General features: G+C 50.1%; 1 protein-coding gene across 1 annotated transcript in view; it reads right to left on the bottom strand.

Moving 5' to 3' along the window:
* The window catches only part of LSM14A (LSM14A mRNA processing body assembly factor), a 318,574-nt gene that overhangs the window by 178,199 nt on the left and 113,384 nt on the right, over positions 1–26,991 (bottom strand). The window contains exon 5 of the mRNA XM_086945147.1: positions 24,252–24,431. Within this exon, the coding sequence (XP_086801273.1) occupies positions 24,252–24,431 (180 nt within the window). The remainder of the gene's footprint in view (positions 1–24,251; positions 24,432–26,991) is intronic.

Below are 26,991 nucleotides of genomic sequence, written 5' to 3'. Positions count from 1 at the left end.
TTGTCTCCCAAAACAGAGTGGCCTGCCCTTGAGCAGTCAACAAACAAGGTGCCCCCCTAGTCCCGCTGGCTAACACTGGCTCCCTGCACCTGGCCACCCTAGTGCCGCTGGTGGTGCACATAGTGCTGAATTGAGCCTTGGTTCCAATCCTCTAAAAACACAGTTACCAAAACGGTTTACTGACCTGCAAACTTAACACTTCGTTTTTCTCCAAAGGATTGTATGGTGGGTTTATATCTGAAAAATGCCCCAAGTGTTGAACCTGTTTTGTACTGCAATAAAGTAAATTAGTGTCTTCAAAAGAGTTAACTTGCCGACTGATGTACTGTGATGCCTAGACTGAGTTAGTAGTTTGTTTCAACCCAAACTAGAATAGTAACCACAAAGTAATCTAAATTACAAGTATTCTAAAGTGCAAACAACCAATTTTTCTACTGCAAATAAAGTGCATGCTTCTACAAAACCAGTACACACTGTATCTTGCAAAGTTTTAGTGTATTGAAAGTATCACTTACCTACTACCGAGTAAATCTTGGTTCTAGTAATAAAAACAAGTAAGAACATTTTATACAAACAATTGGTCTGGATTCAGTCTGAGTGTATGACATAATTTCTTGCCTCAGTGTGTACAACAAATGCCTAATGTTACCTTCTGCTAAGCCCGACTGCTCCACCACATTATTACACGAGAGAGAGTAAGGTATTATCCATTTTAGCCCCTGCTATACCTCTGGGGATCCACTGAACTGTGCACACTATACCTTACTTCAGTACAATAGACACACAGCCAGGTTCCTACACACCTTAATCAATATTTCCATCTTAATCTTTCATTGGACATCATTTCACAGCACATCCTAGTTAAATCCATATCGCCACTCTATTCTGCAAAGTTCATATCGTACATAAACCATTCTCAATAGTGTGCTAGGTTTTACTGGAGCTATGCAACTTTCATCTTTATTTTCCTGGAACGGAAGCTGGGATAAGCTCTAATATTGCAAAGAAAAGAAAAATATCATATCACTACTCCCTCTGCCTGCCAAAACCAATAAGCAACTTTCATTATTTCTTGAAAATCATGATTTTCTGAACTCCCATCAGTTAGGCTTTCATCTGCTTCATAGCAATTAAACTGCTTTAGTCTCCGCCCTTGATGACCACCAGCAATTGGTGAGCCTAGGAGGCACTGTGATGCTGGCCATCCTTAAGCTTTTGGCCAACTTTCATACATACCATTCTTCTCTCCTAGCTCTCAAAAGAACAAGTGACTTACCTTCAGTAACGATATATCTAAGAAACTATTTCTGACGTTGCAGGAGCTACTTCGAAGCGCACTCTAGCACTGACGTCGGTTCTGTACATGACTTTCCGTGCCAGGAACGCAGAGCCATGCAAGATGCTGATAACTGGTGCATATAAACTAGGGCCCTGAAAGGGATGACCTTAACCCTAGAAATCAGTTCGCAGAATGGGGAGGATGGGTGGGGCGAAAAGGAAGCTATCACTAACTAATGTCTCTTACAGATATATCGCTACCAAAGGGAAGTAACTTGTTCATCTGAAAGAAACAGCGATAGATTCCTTACCTTAGAATAGATACCCCAGCAATACCAACCCCGGTGGTGGGTCTGCGAACCAAGATCACACCAGAAAGTCACAGAGAACAGAATAGCCAAAGAAGACATCTCTCCGGACTGGACTATCAAGGCAATAATGCTTAGTAAAAGTGTGCAGCGAAGCCCACGTGGCTGCCTGACAGATGTCTTGCAGGGGGCACCACGTCCCAATGTAGTAGTAGCCGCTGTCGCCCAGGTAGATTGGGTGCGCAACCCCACAAGAGTTTCCTTTTTAGCCAGAGAATAACAGGCCTTGATGCAGAAGACGACCCATTGGGAGATAATTCTCTTGTGTACAGCTCGGCCTTTATTGGCGCCTACGTAGCCAACAATGAGCTGGTCACCAACCCGGAACTGTTGCGTGCGATTCAGGTAGAATGAGAGCGCACGTTTAGGGTCCAGACGGTGGAGCCTTCCTTCCTCTCTGGAAGGGTGCGGAGGCGGAAATAAAGTGGACAAGGTGATAGTTTGCTGAATGTGGAAGGCAGTGACAACCTTTGGCAAGAAGGAAGGACGAGTGCGAAGCACAACCTTATCCGGATGAACCAACAGAAAGGGAGGCTTACAGGAAAGAGCCTGGAGCTCACGCGCCTAGCGGAGGTGATGGCAACCAGGAAAGCAGTCATTAAAGTTAATAAACGAAGAGGACAGTTGTGAAGTGGCTCTAAAGGAGCGCACAAATAAGAAAGAACCAGATTCAAGTCCCACTGCGGCATTACAAACTGCATAGGAGGGAAAAGGTGTGTATTTGACTTTGAGAAACCCATTTACAACTGGGGACTTGAAAAGAGAGAGCTGATCAGGGAGTCTGAGAAAGGACGAAATTGCAGAAAAGCAGCCCTTAATAGTGCCCAGGGCAGAGCCCTGCTGGGCCAGAGAAAGAAGGAACAAAAGGACTTCTGAAAGAGGGGCAGAAAGGGGATCCACAGCCTTTGCTGTACACCATGCCACAAATGTGTTCCATCTGCAGGCGTATACCGATTTAGTGGAGGGACGCCTGGCTGCCAGAATGATATCACAGACTACAGGAGGCAAGTGAAATTAAATCAACTGTTGCCGCTTAATCTCCACACATGTAGGTGGAGGCTGGACAGGTTCGGGTGGAGGACTGTCCCCTGCTGCTGCGACAGAAGATCCTCCCAGAGAGGCAGTCGGATCGGGGGATCCATGCTTCTATGGAGTAGCTCAGCATACCACACTCTTCGAGCCCAGTCCGGGGCCACAAGAATGACTTGGGCATGGTCGCACCTGATCTTCAGCACTCTGGGTAGAAGTGGTATAGGCGGAAAGGCATACAATAGACCGCAGCTCCACTCTTGACAAAAAGAGTCGCCGAGCGAATGCCGCCTTGGAAATTCCAACGTGCAGAAGCGATGACATTGCGCGTTCTCTTCGGTGGCGATTAGATCTAACCAAGGCTCTCCCCTCTGTTTAAAGAGACCTTGCGCCCCCTCCGAGTGAAGACACCATTCGTTTTCCATCATGCACCTGCGGCAGAGTTTGTCCGCCCTGGCGTTCAAAGAACCTGCCAAGTGTTGAACCGTCAAGGAAATGCCTTGACGTTCCAGCCATGTCCAGAGATGCAGAGCCTCCTGACATAGGGTCCACGACCCCACCCGGTCTTGCTTGTTGCAATGCCACATGGCGGTGGAATTGTCTGAACAGCTGCACTACTCTCCCCTTGACAGAGGGAAGGAATGTCTTTAATGCAAGTAGGATCGCCCGGAGCTCCAGAAGGTTGATATGGAGCATGGACTCTGCCATGGACCAGAGGCCTCTGATCTCCGCATCCGTCACCACTGTGTGCTCCGGTTGGGGAAGGAAGAGGGATCTGCCGCTGACTCAATGTTGGTTTGTGAGCCACCACTGCAACTGCTATGCAGTGCCCTTCGAGATCTGGATGTGCTTGGACAGGTCCCCTTGATGCTGGGCCCACTGGAACTTCAGGTCCCACTGCAGAGCCCGCATATGCCATCTGGCATGATTGGTCAGCAGGATGCAGGAGGCCATGAGGCCCAGCAGCCTCAAGGTCATCCTGACCGAAACCCAGGACAAGGGCCGAAAGATCGGAATTATAGCCCGAATGTCCTGGACTCCCTGCTCGGGAGGATAAACCCGAAACTGCGCCGGGTCCAGAACCGCTCCAATTAAGAGGAGCTTCTGAGAGGGAATCAGGTGAGACTTCAGCACGTTAAAGGAGAACCCCAGCAAATGCAGGTCGGCGGCCATAGTCTGGAGGTGGGAGAGGACTGCCTGGGGCGAGCCCACCTACAACAACCAGTCAGAGATAGAGGAAAACTGAAACCCCCAATCTGCGCAGATGAGCTGCCACCGCCGCCATCACTTCCGTGAACACCCGAGGTGTGCTGGTAAGGCCAAAAGGGGAGCACGGTGAACTGAAAGTGCTTGTGGCCTACTGTGAACCATAGGTAACGCCGGTGGGCCAGCAGAACGGGGATATGAAATAAGCGTCTTGCAAGTCCAACGTCACCATCCAGTCTTGCGGGTCTAGGGCAGACAAGACCTGAGCAAGTGTGAGCATCTTGAACTTCTCCTTCCGGAGGAAGCGATTGACGTTGCGAAGGTCTAAGATGGGCCCAGGTTCTTGTCCTTCTTTGGATCCAAGTAGTAGTGCGAGTAACAACCACAACCTACTTCTGGCATCGGAACACGCTCGATGGCCCCCTTGGCCAAGAGGGCTGCAACTTCCTGCTGGAGAAGTGCCAAGTGATCTCCCGGCATGCGGTGGCACTGTGGTGGCATGGTTGGATGGGTAGTCTCGAAGGAGAGGGAGTAACCCCTTCGGACTATCTGCAAAACCCACCTGTCCTAGGTGATGGTGCGCCAGTGGGGTAGGTGATGGCGAATCCTGCCACCCACTGGCATTTGGTGAGACTTAAACACCGGACTAGGAAGGTTTGGCGGCAGGGGAGGTGGTGTACTGACCCGCCCACTGGACCCATGACCCACCTCTGCAGGTCCCACATCCACGGCTGCGCTGAGACTGTTGCTGCACAGGCCTGTGGCTCTGAAACAAACTTGTTAGGGCGCCCCTTCCTTGGCTACGAAAGGAGCGAAAAACAGTAGCGGAAGGAGTGCTCATAGCCTAAAGGACTTGGCCTTAGCCCGAGAGTCCTTAAAGCACTCCAACGCTGTATCTGCCTAGTCCCCAAAAAGGCCAGTGCCATCAAAGGGCATGTCCATCCAAGTGTTCTGGACATCCACGGAAAAGCCAGTTGTCCTCAGCCAGGCGTAGCACAACTGTCGTGGAAATCGCTCTGCCCAGGGAGTCGGCGGTATCAAGGCCACAACGAATTGTGAACTTGGCTGCGTCTCTCCCCTCTGCAATAGCTCTTGAGAGCACCATCTGGGACTCCTCCGGACACCGAGGGAGCACCTGCGCAACCGTATCCCACAGAGAATGGGAATAACGGCCCAAGAGGCATGCAGTGTTCACAGACCGCAGCCCTGAACGGACGGAAGTGAAAAATGGCTTCCCAAACTGCTCCAGTTTTTTGGATTCCTTGTCCGGTGGTGCAGAAGGGAATGGTCTTGGGGACGCAGAAGCTTGGACAACCAAGCTCTCAGGGGTAGGGTGTTGGGAGAGGAAAATGGGGTTGGCCGGGCGGTTGCCACGGTCCTATCCACCGGAGACCCAGTGTTGGGCCCGGACCAGGTGCCAAAAAAGACGTCTGAAAGGGCATCGTTGAACGACAGCAGCGGCTCCTTAGAGGAAGATGCCGGCCGAAGCACTTCTGTCAGGAGGTTAGTCCCGACAGCCACCGTAAGGAGCTCGAGGTGGAGAGCCTCAGCTGCCTTACGCAACACCACAGAATATATACCACCCTCTTCCATAGCCACGGTAGAAGGAGACAGTGAGCCAGGTTCTGGAGTAAAATCCAGCTCACCTGCATCCTCCAACTCTTCTTCTCAGTCCGGGTCAAACTCGCATTGGGCTGCGAGAGGGTCTTCAGACCTCACCCAGTACTTCCCGTCCCCCCCAACCAGCAGCAGAAAAGAGGGAAGCAGATGAACGGGATAGAAATTCCCCATCTGCGTCGGAATCGGCGTCCATCTACACCAGTCGAGTGCCATCTCCACGTCTGGGTGGAAGCCGGGGACGGCGTCGGCCAGGGCCGACGCTAGTGGCGGTGCCATAGAAGTCTATGTTGGTGGAGGTCGTATGAGGCCACCCGACATCAGCTGGGATCCATGCATGGATCCATGGGGGTCTTGCGGCAGAGACAGGAGTCGGCGACAAAGAGGAGCGAGGACTTCGGCGGTCCCGCGGGCCCGAAGGTGTGTCATGAGGCCCTACGGGCCAATGCTGACAGAAAGTCCTGCAGCTGGGCCGGAGTCGCCGATGGACCTGGGAAGGGCGGGTAGGCAGTCGGCAACTGTACAGGCTCTGCCGGAGACGCAGTGGTGGCACCACCCGCCATGTCGCGCGACAGCCTAGGCGCAGAGCAACGGCGCTTCTTCGACTTCTTGTGGTTCGCCTTACCAGACTCAATGTGAGAAGACGGTGATGGTGGCTCCGAGACTGGTCCCTCAACTTCCCACAGGACCAGGACCTTGAACGTTGCGGAGCCGACTCTTGGGCCTCTGGCAACTTTTGGGACTTCTCCCGCAAAGTTTTCGGAGCCATGGCCCAGCATTCGGGGCACGACTCGGAGTCGGTGTTGCGCCCCAGGCAGTAGAGTCACTCACGGTGCGGGTCCATCACCAACATCGTGCGGGGACAAGTCGGGCAAGACTTAAAACCGGGCATTCCTATACACCAGGACTCAAAGACTCAAAAAAAAAAAAAAATACAAAAAGTCTAAAAAAATAAGTCAAAAATTGCCTGAGGGTACCGCTCTCTCCGGATCTGCATTTGCTGCCGCAAAAAAAGCAAGAACTGATGTCAGGCTCGTCTAAGTATGTCCAGCGATGTCATCTCGGCGACTACGATGCCAACGACGTACGCGGAACCGCACGACGACGCCTAGTGACGCGCAGGGGTACTGCTGACAAAAGCTTTCTGGATCCAGTCTGATGGCTGGGGCTAATTTGAAGATAAAGAATCTATCACTAACGGGTTTCTTTCAGATTTAAGTATCAAAGCTCAAGCCTTAGATAGGTGTAGAAAGCTGGCTCTCTATATAGAGCAAAAAACGAGCTACACTTTGTAGAGAGCCCAGGCAACCCTTATTGGCTTACAGAGCCACAAGTAATAATCCCAAATGCTGTTTTGTGGTACTGTAAGCGAGAAGTTTAGGCTCATCAGAGGGTAGTGCTAAGCCTTTGTTGTACTCACAGAGGCAATAAATGAGAAACCAGAATAAATCTGAGAATTAAAAAATCTATTTTTACAGGCAAGTAAAATGTTCACTGTAAGCTGGCTCCGTATATTGGTATTACTGCTAGGTGGTTGTACCGTGCAGAGAGTCCAGGGGTGCCCCAAACATGTACAGGGCTCAATGTAAAACCCAAAGGGCTCTGAGATTAGTGGTAGTTTGGGCAAGCAAGCCTAACACAGAGGAGTTGAAGACATGTATTGCACAACAGCGATCAATAATGGACACACGACTCAAGGAGATCCAGACCAATTTTAGAATGGAAAATGCTACTTACCAGTATGCATCTGTTCTTGGCATGTAGAGTTGTACACTTAGCATTAGATCGCCACCTGGTGTTGGGCTCGGATGATTGCATGTTGTCGTCTTAGAAGACTCCTCCCTTGGATGATAGCACGCAGGGGCATCGGCTAAATCCTTAGATTTTTTTGCCATGATGGGAAATGATGGAGTTAGTAGAAAGTATGTCCATGCGTGTATATCTGATCAAGATAAAACTGGAACAGACACAGGTCCCGGGGAGGCGGGAGGGAGTGTACAACTCTGCAGCTCTACATGCCAAGAACAGATGCATACTGGTAAGTAACATTTTCCGTTCGAGGCATATAAGCTGCAGATTGTACACTTAGCATCAATTGTGCAGCAGTGTCTTCCCTAGCGGTGGTCCCCTGTGTCTGTTGCAGTAGTTTGAAAGAGTTTTGAGGACAGCTTGGCCTACTGCAGCTTGCCGCTTGGCTTGAGCATCAACACAATAGTGTGTAGTGAAGGTGTGTGTTGTAGACCATGTTGCTGCCTTGCAGATGTCTTCTAGAGGAATGTTTCCTAAGAAAGCCATGGAGGCTCCTAGTTTGCGCGTGGAGTGCGCTCTAGGAGGAACTGTTAATGTGCGTTTTGCTTTGTGTTAGCATATTTGTATACATTTAACAATCCACCTTGCAATTACTGATTTTGAAATGGGATTGACTTTATGTGGTGGAGAGAAGGCTACAAATAGTTGCTTTGTTTTGCGAATGGTTCTATCTGTGTAATAGAGAAGAGCTCTTTTGACATCTAATGTGTGTAAAGCTCTTTCTGCTACCGAGTCTGGGTTTTGAAAAAACCCTGGTAACTCAACTGATTGGTTTAGATGAAAAGGAGTAATTGCTTTAGGAAGGAATTTAGGATTAGTTCTTAAAAACCACTTTGTTACGGTGTAATTGGGAGAAAGGTTCTTGTACAGTGAAAGCTTGAATCTCACTAACTCTTCTAAGAGAGGTAATAGCAACGAGGAAAGCGGTTTTCCATGTGAGAAATTGTAGTTCACATTTGTCTAAAGGTTCAAAAGGGGGTACCATGAGCCTTGTAAGAACAATGTTTAGGTTCCACACTGGAGAGGGTGGTAACCTAGGAGGAATAATTCTTTTTAATCCTTCCATAAAAGCTTTTATTGCTGGTACTCTAAACAACATATGTGGTCTGTTTTGTAGATCTGCGCAATGGCTGCAAGATGTAAACGTATAGATGAAGAAGATAGATTACATCTTTGTAAATGGAGAAGGTAACATAATATTTTGGATGGAAGCATCTAAAGGATCAATTTGATTATTATTGCAGTAAATGGCAAATCTTTTCCATTTAGCAGCATAGCAAGCTCTAGTATTTGGTCTTCTGGCTTCTTTAATGCTATTCATACAGTCTGGTGGCAGGTTAAGGTAACCAAACTCTAAGACTTCAGGAGCCGGAGCGTCAGATTCAGTTGACTTGGATCTGGATGCCTGATGTCTCCATGGTTCTGCGTTAGCATCGATGTGTGAGAGACAGTTTTTGGTGTGGAACTAGAGAGAGTTCTAGCAGTGTGGTGAACCACGGTTGGCATGCCCATGTGGGAGCTACCAGGATCAGTTTGAGAGACTGTTGTCTGAGCCTGCGTACCAGTAGTGGTATTAGTGGGGTTGACGGAAAAGCGTACGCAAATCTGTCTGACCAGTTCATCCATATCGCATTGCCCTTGGACAACGGGTATGGAAACCTGGCGGCGAAGGTTGGGCATTTTGCGTTTGCCACACACAAACAGGTCTATGTCTGGATGACCCCACTTGTGAACGAATGGTTGAAGAACTTGCAGATGTAGTTACCATTCGTGAATCTGTTGTGTCTGTCGACTTAACAGATCGCCAATCTGATTGTGAACTCCTGGAAGGTGTTCTGCAAGCAGATATATTTTTTGTGGAATGGCCCATCTCCAAATGTTTTGTGCGAGCTGGGACAGTTGCAGGGAATGTGTGCCTCCTTGTTTCTGTATGTAGTACATGGCTGTCATGTTGTCCGTCCGGATAAGGACAATTTTGTTCTGTTATGTGTACTTGGAAGGACTTTAGTGCCAGGAAAATCGCCAGCAACTCTAGGTGATTCATGTGAAGCTCCTTTTGTTGAGCAGCCCATCTTCCCAGAGTTGTGTGGTGGAGCAGATGTGCTCCCCATCCGGTCAGGGATGCGTCTTGTCAGTTCTATTTGTGGGACAGGCTCGAGGAACTGCTGCCCTCTGGACAAGTTTTTGGTGTTCCTCCACTGCAGAGAGCGATGTGTGCAGCTGTCCACCAACACCAGGTCTGTCAGTTGTCCTTGTGCTGGATTCCACTAATGTGCTATACATTCCTGCAATGGACGCATTTGCAGTCTTGCATATGGTACAATAAAAATGCAAGATGCCATCATGCCTATTAGTTGCATGAACGCTCTGGCTGGGAGAGTGCGCTGATTTTGAAACCTTGCAACTAAGGCTTGAATGCTCGGTATCCTGGCTGGACTGGGATAAGCTAGAGCTGTATTGGTGTTTATGGTAGCCCCTAGGTATTGATGTACATGAGAAGGCTGTAGATGTGACTTGGTGTGGTTTATTGTAAACCCCAAGTTGGGCAGTGCCTGAATTGTGTGAGATGTGTGTTGAAAACACTGGTTGAATGACTTGGCCTTTAAGAGCCAATCGTCTAAGTATGGGAAGACATAGATGTTGTCTTCCGAGATGTGCTGCTACTACTACTACTGCTAAGCACTTTATGAACTCTTGGTGCTGTTACCCCGAATGGAAGGAATTTGAATTGATAGTGTTGTCCTTGTAGCACAAACTTGAGATACTTCCTGTGAGAAGGATGTATGGGAATGTGAAAGTAGGTGTCTTCGAGGTCTAGTGTAGTGAGGAAATCGCCTTGTTGCAATAATGGGAGTACTTGTTGTAAAGTGATCATGTGAAAATGATCTGAGTGTATATACAGCATGAGAGGCCTCAAATCTAGAATTGGTCTTAGTGTCCCATCCTTTTTGGGTATTAGGAAGTAGAGTGAGTAGACCCCTGTTCCTTGATGTTGCAATGGAACTAGTTCTATTGCATCTTTTTGTATCAATGAGAGAACCTCTTGTTAGAGCAGTGTTAGATGTTCTGTGGATATTGGACGCTGTCTGGGTGGTATAGTTGATGGGGTAGCTGTAAGCTCTAGACAGTAACCATACTGGATAATCTGTCTTACCCACTTGTCTGTTGTGATGGAATTCTAGACAGGTAGGAAATGTGTTAATCTCCCTCCTACAGGAGTGGTATGCTGTTGGGGGAGCTGAAGGAAGTCACTGTTTAGTGGTGGAAGAGGAGATTGTTATTACCGCGACCTCTTCCCTTCTTGTTTTTACCTCTGTAGCCCCCTCTATAATATCTTTTATTAGAGGATGCTTGTGTATTAGTTTTAAAGGAAGCTGAATTGTCTGCTCCAGCTTGTTTAGAGCCTCCTCTGTAAAAGGAGCGACAAAAGGAGCCTCTTGCTTGGGTGTACTGCAAAGCTCCCATAGACTTGGCTGTGTCAGTGTCTTTTTTCATTTTTTCAAGAGCTGTGTCTACTTCTGGACCAAACAACTGCTGTTGGTTGAATGGTTGATTTAAAATGGTAGTCTGTACCTCTTGCTTAAATCCTGAAATGCGTAGTCATGCATGACGTCCAAGAAGGACACTGGTGTTTATTGCCCTGGATGCAGTGTCTGTTACATTTAGTACGCATTTAATGGAGGCATTAGATATAAGCTTACCCTCTTGTATGAGGTCATCTGATTGTGCCTTATATTGATCAGGTAGATGTTGTAAGAGCTTCTCTAGTTGATCATATTGAGCCCTGTCATATCTTGCGAGGAGGGTCTGTAAGTTAGCAATGTGCCATGCATTACTAGCTTGGTCAGCTATTCTTTTTCCTGAAGCATCTATGATTTTGGATTCTTTATAAGGAGGTGGTGCTTCTCCTGAAGTTTGTGAGTTTGCTCTTTTCCTAACGTTTGAAACTACTAGGGAGTCTAAGGGTAGCTGTACCTTAATGTAAGCAGGAGCTGCTCTGTACTTTTTTTCTATCATTGGGTTTGTGATTCTAGCCGGTACAGGATCTTTAAACACTTCTGGGGCATGTTTAATAACTCCTTTAATCATTGGCAGTATTTGCACAGATTTTTGGGAATGTTCAAGTGTCTAGTAAAAAGTCCTCTTCTACCCCAGCTGAATGCATGGTGACATTGTGATAGATGGCAGCCCTATTAATCAAGTGTCCAAACCCAATCTTGTCTTCTGGAGGAGAAGGTTTAGATGGATATATATGTGGGTCCGGAATATCTGGTATATGCTGTGGGTTTGGATACTCCCAGTCTGGTGAACCTGTTGGGTAGGGAAAAGGGTCATCTGGGTCTTTTTCCTCCCCCATGCTATACTGATCATCATCGGCATCCTGAGGGGGTGTATGTTGTGGAGAATGAAGAGGAGAATTTTGAGGTGAAATGTTTAACGGGAGCACAGGAGAAAGAGATACAGGAGAAGAAGGGTGCATAGGAGATGTGGTAGAGTCCTTCTTGACAGGCACTGGAGGTGTAGGTGGTGTATCAGACTTCCTCTTCCTGTGTGGTGTGGTGGAAACATGTCATTTTCTGGGTCCATGTATATTCTCTTTTGCAAAGGATCAGGTCTAAAAAGCTCTTCTTCAGAAATTGCTTTCGGCGCCGATTTTTTCGGCTCTGGGCCTGGTTTCTGCTGGTCTTTAGCCTTAGGAGTTGTTGTATAGTCCTGTGGCATACTTTTCGGCACCAAAAAGGTATGGTTTTCGGAGTCTAGGCCTAGTTTGAGGGCTTGGAGGCATCAGAAACAGGTTTTGTGGGTTTCGGCGCCGAAGATTTTGGGGTGGAAGCAGGTTTCATTGGTTTTGGTGCCGCAATGTCTTTAGGAACCGGGACTTCTTTCGGTTTCGGTGCCGAGGGAGCTAGTCATATTGGCACATGCGGTTTGCTCGGTATGGAGCTACCGGACGGCTTTAATATTTTCTTCGGAGCCGGGATCGATGGCGGGGTTTTCAAAGCAATGTCTCGGTCTCAACTGGGCCCCGAAGGCGGAGTTTTGACCCTAGCCTTTGGTGCAGGGGCAGGGGTGCGTTGACCTGATGGTATGAGTCATCTGAGTTGTCTGCCTAAGATACGATCTGGAGATCATCGGAATCTTCCTCGGGGACACAAGGACCTTCGTCAAAGATATCCACAGGTTCCGGAGCGGACCTCTGCATGTCGTGTCGACGGGCCCTCCGATCTCGAATAGTCTTCTTGGATCGAAAGGAAGCACAAGCTGTGCAGCTCGACTCGTCGTGTTCAGGTGATAAACACAGATTACACACCTCGTGATGGTCGCTGTGTGGAAATTTTGCTCCACACCCGGGGCATCTTTTGAATGGTGTCCTTTCCATGAGGTGTAGGCCTCACCATGTGGGTAGGCCAGACGGCCCCCGTCGACAACCGGAATCAAAGTGATGAGTTCGAGTCTATGTATATTGAAGTTAAAGTTTGTTTTTAGAAAATTTTACGCGTCGAAGTCTTTGAAAAGTACATTTTCGAACTGGAGCGGAAAAGTTGCATCTGAACCCAGTGGCAAAAAAAAAAAAAACAATCTAAGGATGGAGTTGATGCCCATGCGCACTATCGTCCAAGGAAGGAGTCACCTATCTCGTGACTACAAAGACTTATTCCAAGACGACAACAACATGCAATCATCCGGGAGTGCACCCAGCTAGAGGGTTGGATTACCTATGCCATAGACAGTGGGTTGTCCATGTCAACTCTTCACATTGATATGTACCAATGCATGCATCCTGCGATGGCGAGGGGGGGGGGCTCTTTTGAGGTACAGGGCCTCTATGGGTGGCACAATATGTGCTGCAGTCCTTAGAGGCCTTCCCTGGTCACAGTGCCCTTGGTAACCATCTTACAAGTTACTTACCTTCGGTAACAATGTATCTGGTAGAGACTATTCTAGCCGCAGATTCATTAATGTAGAATTATCCCCAGGCATGAAACTGGATCTGGAAAACTTTTTTGCCACAGCATCCCTGCCCGCCGGGGGGACGGCACCATGTGACTCCACCCTGAAGGAATCTGCGGCTAGAATCGTCTCTACCAGATACATTGTTACCGAAGGTAAACAACTTGTACATCTAATAGAGACTATTAGCCTAAGATTCTTTAACGTAGAAAAGATACACTAGCCATACCCAAGGGGAAGGAGGGTCGGCGAGAAGACCTCTCCAGCTCAGGCAAACACAAGACCCAAACGGGGGTCAAATCACAGGGCCAGGGAAAATAGCCCAGTCCTCTCCAACATGGGATGAGTCGCAGGGACAGGTGAAAGAGCCCAGGAACCCCCCCCCTCCCCTCGCCCCCTCAAGCAGAAGACAACCTCAGCATCGTGGAAGAACACCAGCCCTACAGGGGATGTGGTACAGTGACAAAAGAGGCAGCCCAGCCATCACCAAGCAGGAGAAAGCAAGGGCAATACGAAAGGAGGCCAGCAGTCAATGTACCAGGGACCTCCACCAGAGGCCCCAGAGGTACAGGCAACACAGAGGAGCACGGAGGCAGAAGAGCAACACAGAGAATCCAAAGAGAAGGGGTAGAAACGAAGACAAGAGCACTCCACTGTGAACACACCGAGTGAAGACGGCAGCCAAATCCATCACAGCTCAAAGTCAACAGACCAGACAGAACCCCACCTCAGCATTAAGGCAAGTGGGAGTAGAAAAACAGTCCCACAAGGCTTCAGCAAAACAAGGAGCAGGGGCGCCAGGCCCTACTCCAAGGCCCCTGGCAGTAGACCAGAAGAGCAGGCCATGAAATTAAACGTTCAGACCACATCGTCCAGGCAGGCGCAGCTGGGTGCCAACAAGCGACCAACCGGAAGATAAGAGGACAAACAAGTAGGACTAACCAAGCAGTCAACACCGGAAAATAACCCCTCTGGAACACCAGACAAAGGACCAAGCCGAATGGCAGACTAAGGGCAAAAACACCACAGCACAATGCTGTAGATGGCCAAGAAACCGTACCAGTGACAGAGCGACACCAGGAAGGGCGAGGAACCCGCAAGGAGGAGAAGTCCACACTTTCCCAGCGTAAGACAGGGCTTTACAATAGCTACAAGTACCCCACGTAGGGTAGGACACGTCCCAAGGTAGTATGGGAACCACTCTTGGGGAAATAAAATCCAGCGACTGCAAACATAACTATAAACTTGCGGCAGAAACCACAGAAGGCTTAGATATCACAGAAAAGGTAATACTGGTCAAAAAGGGGGAGGGATGAACCAGCAGCCAACAGAAGAGAGGAGCCCAACCAGAGGATCCCGAGGGCACATCAACCCACAGAGAAACTAACAGCCCACCAAACACCAGGAGCAAGTGGGATAACACCTCCCACCAAGTCACAGAGGATCAACAAACCCGCCCACTGGGGAGGAGGTCGGAGCCCCGCAAGAAGATGCTGAATGGCGGAGCCCGCATGAGTGTTAAACAGAAGGACCCCCTCAAGGGCAGGTCAACCAGAGGCTCCCTAATATTTTCATGAAAAACAGCATCACGTAGCCAAGCATGGCAACGGAGGGCCACAGAAGTGGCCATAGCACGGTCGAGAGCATTGGCAACATTCAAAGCGGCACAACGAATAAATGCAGCCAACTCCCTACCATCCAACACATGGTCCGCAGATCAGCACGGACACCCTCTTGGGAGACATGAGAAAGAAGGGACTCCACCGAGTCCCACAGGCTGGAAGTAGCCCTGGTCAACACACACAAAGAGTTAAGCGCCCGCAAGGCAGCACTGGATGAATCTAATCACCGGGCCTCCCGAGACAGAGGAAACACCATCACAGGCAAGCACGGAAAGGCATTCCTCAGAAGAGTGCCTGGAGTAGAAGGGGGGAAAAGAAAGGCAGACCGGGTCGTGCAGCGCAGGACGGAAGTGATGCAGGAGGGCCTGAGGCACCGTATCACTTGTGGCAGGGCACCCCCGAGCCCCGATAAGATAATTATGGAGTGACTCTTCAAAAGGAAGGAACAACTCCCGTCCACAAGAGCCCTGGTGGAGAGCTTCCAAGAGGTTGTCTGTAGGAAATGGAGCAACAGGTTCACCCATCCTCAGAATACCAGCAGCTGTGGAAATAGCCCTAACAAAAGGCAACACTGGCCTTCGTAGGGTGCAGCGGAGGAGAAAGCAATTCCTCCTTGGGCGACGGCTGCCGACGGAGCCGTCCGTCCCAAAGTCCAGCAGTAGGAGGAAGCGGCCAGCCCCGGAATAGTGGGGGATCCACAGAAGAATGTGGAACCTGAGGGGCTCCTGGGAAGGCGGAGAGGCCAGTGAAAAAGCCAGCCACGAGCCACAGAAAGAAGCGTTCGAGGATTTAGGCCTTGGGAAAGGAGATTAGCCCTCCCTGGAAGATGCCGGCGAAAAGGCAGCAATACGGCGCTCCGACTGCGGGAAGGACGACACCAACAGAGGACAGACCAGCGTCGAGGACAGAGAGGGACTCGGAAAAGCACCCCAGGTCCCAGCCTCCACCCGTGACTCCACCGGAGTTGGGGAGGAAGGCTCCCAGAACCGAAACGGCCCCGGCTCGGTCTCTGTCAAGGTAGCCGCCTGCATAGAGGAACGAAGGGGACTCTGGGGCAAGCCCGGGGTCCCGCCGATCTCCTGCAACGCCACAGGGAGCCCTGTAGGGATTTGTGGCGAGGCAGGGACTCCAGGTGCCGAAAAGGGAAGCCCCACAGGACCACACCCAGACGACATCATCTTCATAAGACCTGAAGCCGAAACTTTTGGCGCCAGGGCTCGAGCCGCCAGCGTCTCCACGGAAGTCTAGGCAAGGGATCCGCGGACGTCTTAGGAGGGCCCAATGAAGCCTGCAGAGCCGCAGCATAGGCTGTCATTTGGACCTTAGTTGCCCCCCGACGCCGGGATTCGGCGGGTAGGAAGGTGACAAGCAGGGGCGCATGTCCCGAGGGGAGCCGGCGAACCACGCCATTGGGCTTGTGACGAGGTCGCAGATTAAACCGGCAGCTGCTTGCTTCGGCGGTAGGAGATGGACGCTGGGATGACACTGACCTGGACAAGTGCGCCAACAGCAATTTTTTATCCTGCACTCCCGCTGTGATTTAGACTTAAGGTGCTGACAGGCGTCGCAATCGGTCGAGTCGTGGTGCTCACCCAGGCACCACATGCAAATCGGGGGAGTGCCCGTCGCGGACATGGGATGTGCACAAGAGGTACACGTCTTGAAGCCCGAAGGCATTTGCACACTGTTCCACTAACGCCAAAGTGTGAAAGAATGGAAGGCCTGAAAACCGGCCAGGACACAATCCGGATCGGTGTTGCACATAGAAAAGAGAAAAAAAATGACAGAGGCACGCCGGGACTCGCTGACATCACGAAAGCGGGCGCCAGGGCAGAATCATGTGGTGCAGTCCTCCCGGCGCGCAGGGATGATGTGGCAAAAAAGTCTTCCGGATCCAGTTTCCCGCCTGGTGATAATTCTACGTTAAGGAATCTGTGGCTAGTAGTCCATCAGATGTACCTTTTACTAGGGACTTATATGTGGGAAGAAGAGTGGCCAATTGGGTTTGTAGAAGTACAGTTTTATGGAAAGAACATAGGCCCTGGTTGGTAGGAACCCAGGACACACTTGGCAAAAGAGCATTAACAACATCAGGTAAAAAGTGAGGGACACCCATGCAAAAGGGGCACTTTCCTACAAACTTCCATCACCCACTCAGAAGATTAGAATACTACAGGAAGTATCTGGATTACACACCATGTACATTTGGGAATGTTTAAGTTTGAAAATTTGAAATGCAACACTATGTTGTAGATCCTATTCGATACTAAAGTGTTTAGCTCCTGCCTGAAACTGTTCAGGACCATAACTGAACAGCAGGTCCAGCTAAGACACAAAAATGTCAAAGACAGATTAGGCAGATCTAGTCATGTCCTGGTAGAATGGTAAAAAGTAGTCATTGTGGGGGGTGTGGCTAGCAGCCGGAGATGGCGGCAGCGTAGAGGGAGAGCTCCGAGGTTAGAGCGGCCTCCTCGCAAATCCGACAAGTAATCCGTTGACCACAAATTCCCAGTGGGAAGGTACTGAAGCCCAGGACCGGGCGGCGCAACCGGCAAAAACAACAAAGAGAATCCGTCTGAGGGAAGCGGAGATCACCGCTCGACCCGATCAGGCCACGGAGCGGAGCAGAAGCTGGGAGGTTGAGTGATCCGGGACCCGACGGGAAGTGCTGCGGGCTGGGCACGAAGACACCGGAAGCGACCGCTGGTGGTGGAGCTCCGACTGCGGGGGGGTGTCCGCAGGCGCCGAGACCCAGGTACTTGTGGCCGAGAGGCTGGCTGACATCCGTTGCGGCCCGGCGCGCACCAAGGACCTTCCCAGACCGCGGTACGGAGGCAGAGAGTCCAGCCACGTCGGAACATAGGCCCGCCATCTTAGCCCGGGCACCCACACACCCGGGGCGCAGGGCTGCGAGTGAGCCACTTACCCCGGCGCGGCACCCTGAAGACAGCGTGGGGGCAGACTGAAATCCTTGCCCGGACCACGGGACGCCTGGAGAGAGGGTGCGCCGCACCATAAGACAGTGGCGCAGGGACAGTCTTTAACGCGCCGACACATGCCACCAGCCCAATCACCGCAATCCAGCAGCTGAGTCCCGGTGCGGGCCCCAAGGTCCGGGGCCCCACACCCTATACGGTACACACTGCGCCTGTTCCTGGCCCTGTGGGGGAGTGCGACGCATCATTGGTGGAGTCACCGCCGAGCGTGGTTGCTGGGGGGCACTGTTCTCCCAGCTGAGACAACGGACAGTGGGCACCTTCCTGCAGCGGCCGACAGTGGGCCCAGCTGGGGACAAGAATTACCGGGAGCTGCACCGACCATCAGTCGCAGAGTGAGAACACATGAGGGTGCGGTCTGAGGGGAGGGGCGGCCAGAGACACTGGGCCGAAGTGCACCTGCGCCAAGTCGACAGCGAAGGGGTGTATCCCAGGCGGACCACACTGTGACACGGCCAGGACCGTGAGACTCACCGACAGTCTGCGCGTGGTAAGCGGCAGGTACCATAAATAGCCCCCGTCGGGGTCCGGCCAGGTGAAAGGAGAGCTGACATTCTTACCCTATTGGGAACTGCGGGCACACGCCGGGGACACCTCCAACCGGACTCAGCTCCTTGGGCGCATCGTTCACGGCCGCCACTCGACTGTGGACCACCACCGCGGCAAGAGCCGGAATGGCAGGGAAAGGAACGAAGGGTGGCAACGCGCAGTCAAGACTTGAGAGATATGCGTACGATAGACGGCGTCCTACCCGACAGACGCGAAGATGCAGGCGAGCAAAACAGCCGATTCGGCAGGCGGGAAGAAAGCGACCCTGGAGGACTTAATGCGAGCCTTGGCGCAGGTACAGGTGACGGTGGGGTCGACGATCTCAACAGAAATCACACTGATAAGAGCGGACTTCCACAAAATGTCCGAAAAAGTGAACTCGATGGAGGTTGTGACCAAGTCGTTAGTGGAGGATGTCTCAGAGCTGCAGATCAGTATGGAGCGGATCTCGAAAGAAAACAGAGACCTGCGTGAAAAGTTGGACGAGCAGGAAGGGCGCTCGCGACGGAACATCCGCATAATAGGGGTTCCAGAATTGGAAGACACTGGGGCGATGGACCTATACGTGGAAGAGCTGATCAAGCAAGAACTCAAGCCCAAGGGTCTTTCCGCATTTTTTTAAGTAGAAAGAGCACACCGAGTCCCAGGAGGTCGCCCGAAAACAGGAGCAACCCCACGACCAATCATTGCCCGCCTCTTCAATTTTAGGGACAGGGCCGCGATTCTACAAGCGGCAAAAAACTCACCCCCAATTAAAGTCCAAAACTCCACGCTAGCGTTCTTTCCGGACTACACGGCTGAGGTCGCGCGCAGGAGAAGGACATTCTTTGAAGTGAAAAAAGAACTTCGAGCGAGAGAACTTCCCTACGCAATGCTCTTCCCGGCCAAACTGAGGGTAGTGGCGGACAATAAAACGTGGTTCTTCGATACCCCGGAGACGGCACACGACTGGCTGGAGGGCTGGAGACCAACGGGCCTGCCTCGCCGCTCCAACAGACCGAACAAGCACCGCAACAATGGTATGAGACCGAGTTCCCAGGCGTCTGGTGGAGACTCGGCGCAGCATTCGTCCCTGGGCGAGGTTCAAGAACGTGAGGACAACGAAGAACAATGACTTCCCAGGTTTACATTGGCAGGCTAAATAACACTGCTTGGGTGGGCCGCCACAGACACTGGGCGGGGCCTCCGCGGACGTGATGGAGGACCGCAGACTCCAGAGAGTCCTTCACCCCAACGAGCAAGTACTGTGTTTTGGGTTTGGGTTAGGCACTCTGCTGAGTTGGGGGGGCGGGCAGTTCTGAGTCCGTGTAGCAGGGGGGCAGGGGGAGGGGGGGGGGGGGGGAGTTGGGGGTAGGGGAGGTTTTGTGTTTTTTAGGCTGTTTCACAGGTCAGGATTGGATTGGCAAAGCACACGTACACAGCATGGCGAGCTCCAGGCACTTTCCCACACTATGTTCACGATGGCGCATAGGCACTCTTCACCGCAGAAGCTATGGCACACACCACTCGGAATGACGTAGGGGGGGCGGACCCGGGGTCGGGACCAGTGGCTCCTTTACAACTTTTATCATGGAATGTGAGGGGCCTGGGGGATAAGATCAAGCGAGGTTTAGTGCTGCAAAGTATAAGGAGACTTAACCCGGCCCTGGTTCTGCTACAGGAAACACACCTAGCAGGCACTGCCACACGCGCCCTCGACAGGAAAGGTTACCGTATGATTGCTCACTCAGAATTTACTAGGGGGTCTCGTGGTACAGGGATCCTAATGCACCGATCCTCCAGATACATAGTTCAAAACACGAAAATAGACACGCAGGGGCGCTTTGCGGCTGCTCTTGGACAATGGGAGGGGAGGCCGCTGAATGTGGTCTTGGTGTATATTCCGCCGGCTTTGCATGCAGTCGCACTCCCAGAACTGGGGAAATTTCTGCTGGAACTCCCGGAGGGGGATCTCATAATGGGAGGGGATTTTAACGCAGTGGTACACAATACCTTGGATAGATTCCCGGTACGAGCTCAGGCTCCCGGGCCGTCCCGACTGAACGACTTCCTCGAAGCACAGGGTCTGACAGACCTTTGGAGAAGTTTCCACCCGACAGCCCAACAATATACTTACCACTCAGCGGTCCATCATAGCCTCTCAAGGATCGACTATTTCCTGGCGTTAGGCCACAGACTCCTCGCGGTCGAGGATGTACGGATTGGACCGAGAGGTGCCTCGGACCATTCCCCGTTGACACTGACTCTTTCTAACCCGGAACGGTCCAGTAAACGCATCTACCCGATATACCCGGGGTATCTTAGGGTGGCTCAGGTGACCAAAACACTTAAGACAGCTACAAGATGTTACCTCGCGGAGAATGACGGTTCTGTCTCCTCTCCTTCTGTCCTGTGGGAGGCCTACAAAACGGTTCTCCGGGGACAAGCTGTTTCCGTTATAACGAGACATAAGCGCACTCAGAAACAAGAACTGATACACCTAGAGGACGAACTCACTAAGGCCAATGATGACCACATGGCTACTCCGACAAGTGCCACGCTGCACAGCGACGTCATACTGATTTTATACGCCAGAGAGTGGTAGAAAATATGGCGGCCACGGCGCACAGGATATACGATATAGGGGATAAGGCCAGCAAGCTCCTAGCGTGGCTGGAAAGGAGACGGGAGGGGCAGAGTTAGATTCTACGACTGAGAGACCCGCAGGGGGGAATGCAAACCCGCCCCTCACTGATAGTCGAACTGCTTGCTGATCATTTTCAAACAGTGTATGCCCCTGAAATAGAAGTGACGCGGGAAATGACGGAGACGGCTCTTGCGGGAGTACCCACCCGTACGCTGTCTCAGGACGGGATGGAGGAACTAGAAGCAGACCTAACGACTGAAGAACTACAGTTGGCCATCGCAGCGCTGCACTCAGGGAAAGCCTTAGGTCCCAATGGAATACCGATTGAATGGTACAAGACCATGTCGGAGACGTTAGCCACGCCCATGCTTCACATGTTCGTGGAAAGCCTGGAAAAGGGACAGCTGCCGCCTGACCAGCGCATGGCGACCATCGTGGCTATCCCAAAGCCTGGCAAGCCACCTGAGGATTGCGGTTCCTACCGGCCGATTTCCCTCCTCAATGCCGAAAGTAAAATACTGGCGAAACTACTGGCCAACCGGTTATTGCCGCACCTCACACATCTAGTACACCCGGACCAGTCAGGGTTTATGCCTCATAGAAGTAAGGCAATGAATCTCCGACGCCTGCATGGAGTGCTGGCAAGAGCCCCATTATTGACTGAACCTACAGCGATCCTCTCGCTGGACGCCAAAATGGCCTTTGATTTGGTAGAATGGCGGTATCTCTTTGCGGTCCTACAACATATGGGCTTCGGCCCGAAATTCGTAGCATGGATCAGGCTATTGTACAGCGACCCTGTGGCGCGAGTGCTGGCAAATGGCCACCTCTCGAGAGTCATTCCGATAGCGAGGGGTCGAGACAAGGCTGCCCGCTCTCGCCGCTACTGTTTGCCTTAGTGCTGGAACCGTTGGCCACGGTCATTAGAACCACCCGGCTATTGCGAGGCATAGACTGGGGGGACGACTGGGAAGACAAAGTGTCCCTGTAAGCTGACGATATGTTAGTATACCTAACTGACCCGGCAGAGGGCATTCCAGTATTGTTGGCGCTGTGTGAACGACATGGTGTGGCCTCAGGATATAAAATCAACTGGGCGAAATCAGTGCTCTACATGTTGCACAGGACTCCACCGCACTTACACGGGGGCTGTCCTCTGGAACTGGAGGCTGTCTCCTTCAGGTACTTGGGGATACAAATCACTCGGGACCACGTGGCCTTTCGGGAACGGAACTTAAAGCCATTGCTCGACAGACTAAAAGCGGATGTCCGGCATTGGAAGACCCTTCCGTTAACATTATTGGGCAGGGCGGCGCTCTTCAAGATGATGGCGCTGCCCCGTTTTCTTTACGTCTTGGAGAATACACCCGCGATGGTCCCGCTATCCTTTTTTAGACAGGTATCAGGGCAGTTGTCAGGCCTATTATGGGGAGACCGACCGGCTAGGGTCGCTCAAGCGAAAATGATCAGGGACTGGTACAGTGGAGGTATTGCGCTCCCGAACCTAGAACTATACTATTGGGCGGCGCATCTCAAGGTGATTAACCAATGGGTACATGCACCACAGAATGACCCGGCATATCTTGCTGACAGGCGGCAGCTAGGCACTAACACCCTTCTGGCCCCGCTCTACAACAAAGGGTTAATGGCGAAATTGATAGGCCCAACTAGGCACACTGTCACACTATGGCACAAAGCCCAAAGACGTCTACACTGGGAGGGTGTGATCACACGGCTTACACCTTTGTGGGACTCCAAATCCCTGGGCAACCTACGACACAGCAAGGGCTTTACCCAATGGGACAACATAGGGATCTCCACAGTGGGTGACATGTGGTTGGGCACTACTGAAACATACCGGCACATACAGATTAGGCATGCTCTAATGGCTGCCATTGCCCCGGGTACTAAGGTCCCAGAATCGGCTCCTTTAGAAGACCGACTCCTTACAGATTACATGGAATCTAGCGCCACCTCACTCACGTATCGCAAGATAGTGAACAACCTGCCTGACCCATTACAGAAACTGAAGGACAAATGGGAGGAGGAGAACGGGGAACTGGACGAGGCAAACTGGAATGCGGCACTGGCTTCGCCTAAAGAAGCTGGAATCTCGATGAGATTCCGCTTAGTGCAATTCAAAATACTACACCGGGTGTACTACACACGCACCACCCTACATAAAATCCAGAGGGCAAATCACCCATACTGTCTGAGGAATTGTGGGGAAGAGGGCACGCTGTTTCACACCCTATGGACATGTCCCAGCATGGTAGAATACTGGAGGCGGGTAACACGCACTATTGCCCTAACTCTGCAGCTCCCCATCACACCTGACCCTAGAATCTGTCTGCTGAATGTCTGGGGCCCAAACAACCTGACTCCACAGGGGCGGCAATGGGTGGTAATCGGAATGATGCTAGCAAAGAGGGACATAGCACAGAAATAGGGGGCTTCAGAGGCACCGACCTTGGCGCAATGGTGCAGAAACATGGACATGCTCATGATGACAGAGCGGGCGGTGTACCAGCAAAGAGTCAACCCACGTAACTGGAACAAGATATGGCTGCCATGGAACACATATCGAGGGGAACTTTGTGAACCGTTGCCAGAGGAGGAAGATGTGGACAGTTCGGATGAGGAAGAGGATATGGGATAGGTGTGGGAAGAGGGTGGGGGCTATATGCGAGGCAGGAGGGTTCAGAGAATCCCGTGCCCTCCTGACATGGATGATGAGTGTACTCTCTGTGGGACAATAGGCCTTAATCGATATACTGCTACGATGGATTGAGTACTCCATGGGTAAAATGCTATCGAGTTGCCAAACTATGACCTAAAAGTTGAAAGTTCTGTAATAAAAAGAAAAGTTGCGATAACGGTCGGATGCAGCCGAATGTTGACGCGGCACCAACAATGATATAATAATGAGCAATACCTTCTCTAGATGCAACAATAAAAACAAATTAAAAAAAAAAAAAAAGTTGTCATTGTTCAAACTGCTCCTCCAAACTTCCACCCCAAAACAGCCACACATTTCCCCAACACCATCATCTTCCAGAAAATACAATTAACTGGGTTGTGATGGACTTCTAAGCCTACTTTGTATTGAAATAATCTTCAAAACCTCATTGGTAAACACACCAATGCAAATAAAAACACATTGTATAATAGAAAAGCTTGTAAGAATGGAAATTAGTACCTCTCTTTTGCTCTTGGCTTTCTATTGTCCGTTGGTTAGCAGATGGCAGTGGCCGTGTGGGGGGTGGACTTTTCCTTCCAACAGGTCCTGGAGGTGGTAAATGTGAAGATGGGGTAGTCTGGACAGATTGTTCCATGGTCGGACTCTTTCTCAAAGTGTCTAAATGGGGACTTGAACGTCCTGAAACATGGCAAGTAGAATAGAACAATAAACAATTTTAAATACAGGATGTAGAATCAAACAAACTAACTGGGGAAAAAAGCTTAAAAACATACAAGACATTTATCGTTTAGTTCAGTGCATTCATTCAAGAGCCATGCATCCAGGTCAGACTCATTTTTGGATTATGTAAATAAAGACATTCCTTAAACAAAACATACTTTTTTAGCTTCAATAAACACACGGTTCACACAGAACACCTACAGGGAAGTAAATCCCTAGATCTCTTCTGATAAATATACTCTCTGCTGCTAATCTTCATTTACTGATCCATCTTCTGTTGGAAATTACCATAATTTAAGATGCTTGTATCTACAATTGTGACATCAATGGACATATGTTTTTTTCATGATTAAACCACACATTTCTTCTGCCTTTGATGGACTAGAGGTATTTGAAGATCAAGTAAGGAATTAGATGACCAATGTAGACTTTATTCCCCTAAATAAGTACACTCTTAGCCATTAGCAATTTATGTGCATTGGCCAACCAAAAGCCAGACAGGAAACAACCCCTATGGATGATCAATAAAGCTGTCAAGTAAATGGTATATCTGTAGGAGTGTGAAACATGCAATTGCATCACCTTAATTCTTGTCCATTTGCATACCTAGTGCTTTACTTTAAAAAAAATCAGTTACAAATGCAACAGGCTATATATTGCGCAACCCTCTTTTAAAACGTGGCATGTCAAAGACCTATCTAGCATACAAGGGTTAGGTAAGAATGTATGCTGGTGTACATGTTTCACATGTTCACTTGCACTAGTTTAGTCCTTCTTGGTTCTGTTGGTGCTTGAATATAGTCAAAATAACATATCTGTGCCTCATAGCCATCATTCCATGACTGCCCACAATATGCCAGGAATTACCACCATTAAACCAGACAATATGCTAGGGTGAACGCCATTATGTAATGCATGACCACAATAAGTCATGATTCAACACCAGTGGCCTGCATCAGAGTAAAAGTCTGGGTGCCAAGGATGACTACAATATGTTCCAAATTAAACCACTGTTCAACTGATGCCCACATTAGTGCAACAATTTGCAATATGGTGCCAGAACAATCTGTGCCAAAATTAACAATCCTGGGGTGGGGGCCACTGTGCCGTGGATGCCCACATGCCAAGAATTACTAACAAAGTACCATTATGCCATGGGTGGGCACCACAATAACATGGATGCACACAAAAGCCAACAATTAACCAGTATTGGGCAATGGCCATGTTGCCAAGAATTAACATTTTCATAGGGCAGGCAGTGGGTACAGCACCCTTCTCAAAGTACAAATAAATAGCATCTACATTTTGTTATAGAAGTGGAAGGTAAGGTTAAAAACCAAACTTTTTCTGTGATTTGTAGCAGGACAATCAATGCTTAACTTATCACCTGGTCTACATGTTTCAGCCTAAATATAAGGCTCCATATGGGATTTGTGGCTTTCTTCAGGACAATGATCACTATTTTTAAACCCCTCTTAAGCGCATACCAATCTTCCTAAACCTATACTAAACAGGTGTAGGTGTCTTAAACAAGCAAGCAGAAAACAAATAAGCTTGAGATTCTCCCTTAACATACATATATATATACATACATATATATATATATACACACATACATATACATACATAGTGTATGATGTTATGCAGCTAGCCTGCCGCTGAGCCTTCACCACCTCGGGAAAAGGGGGCATGGAGGTCGTAATGCTGGAGAGTCCCTATGTGGAGGACGAGTTTTGGATTGAGGGTGATGACGCTTTTTGGGGCTCATGTGAGCTCAATTATGCACAAAATTAAGGGTGTTTCCACTACGGACTGATCATGAACTGCAGCTCCCATAAGGCAACGTGCTTGATAATTTGCAACCCATTTGGGTAAACGATACTGCATAACGAGTGGGAACTACAGGACATTCAAGCACACGTCTGATGACGTAAAACCTTTGAAGAAGATGACCAATCGAAATGCGTCAGGCAGTCTGTCAGGTGCTTTTAATTGCGGAGGAACGTCACTACCTGTACCAATAAATACTTCTATGGGGGACTAGTAACCTGCCCTAGAGTGCGGCTTTTTCTTTGGACAAACCCCAGCGTGTATGATACATATATATATCCCAAACAGTTGCCTGTCGAATGAAGAGCCACACACGAAGATGAAATTCTGCCACCTTTATTCCGTGCAGACAGCAAAATGTAGAAACCTGTACTAGCAGCAAAATAATGTCCTGCCTGACGCGTTTCCTGCCTAAAGCACTTCTTCAGAGGCGTTGGACACAGTTCAGAATAGCACGGCGATTTAAGGTGCCACAATTAACTTCTTGAAGTCACGCCCCAATGGGTGCGGCCACCCCTGTGGCCTGATGGTACTTGTGGTACCACTTTTTCGCAAGTGCGCCGTCGTGGCTATCCTGAAAGTTCAATCAATTAATCCCAAGTGGGGTGATGCAGCCAGGTATACCATCACGTTGTTGATTTATTCTGCAGGGAACCGGCATCTTCGTTCTTTTACAAAGACGTCGAGT

Source organism: Lissotriton vulgaris, chromosome 12 (genome assembly GCF_964263255.1).
Source record: "Lissotriton vulgaris chromosome 12, aLisVul1.2, whole genome shotgun sequence".
Classification (NCBI taxonomy): domain Eukaryota; kingdom Metazoa; phylum Chordata; class Amphibia; order Caudata; family Salamandridae; genus Lissotriton; species Lissotriton vulgaris.
Note: the sequence above shows the minus strand (reverse complement) of the source record. Positions and strands in the feature narration are given on the sequence as shown.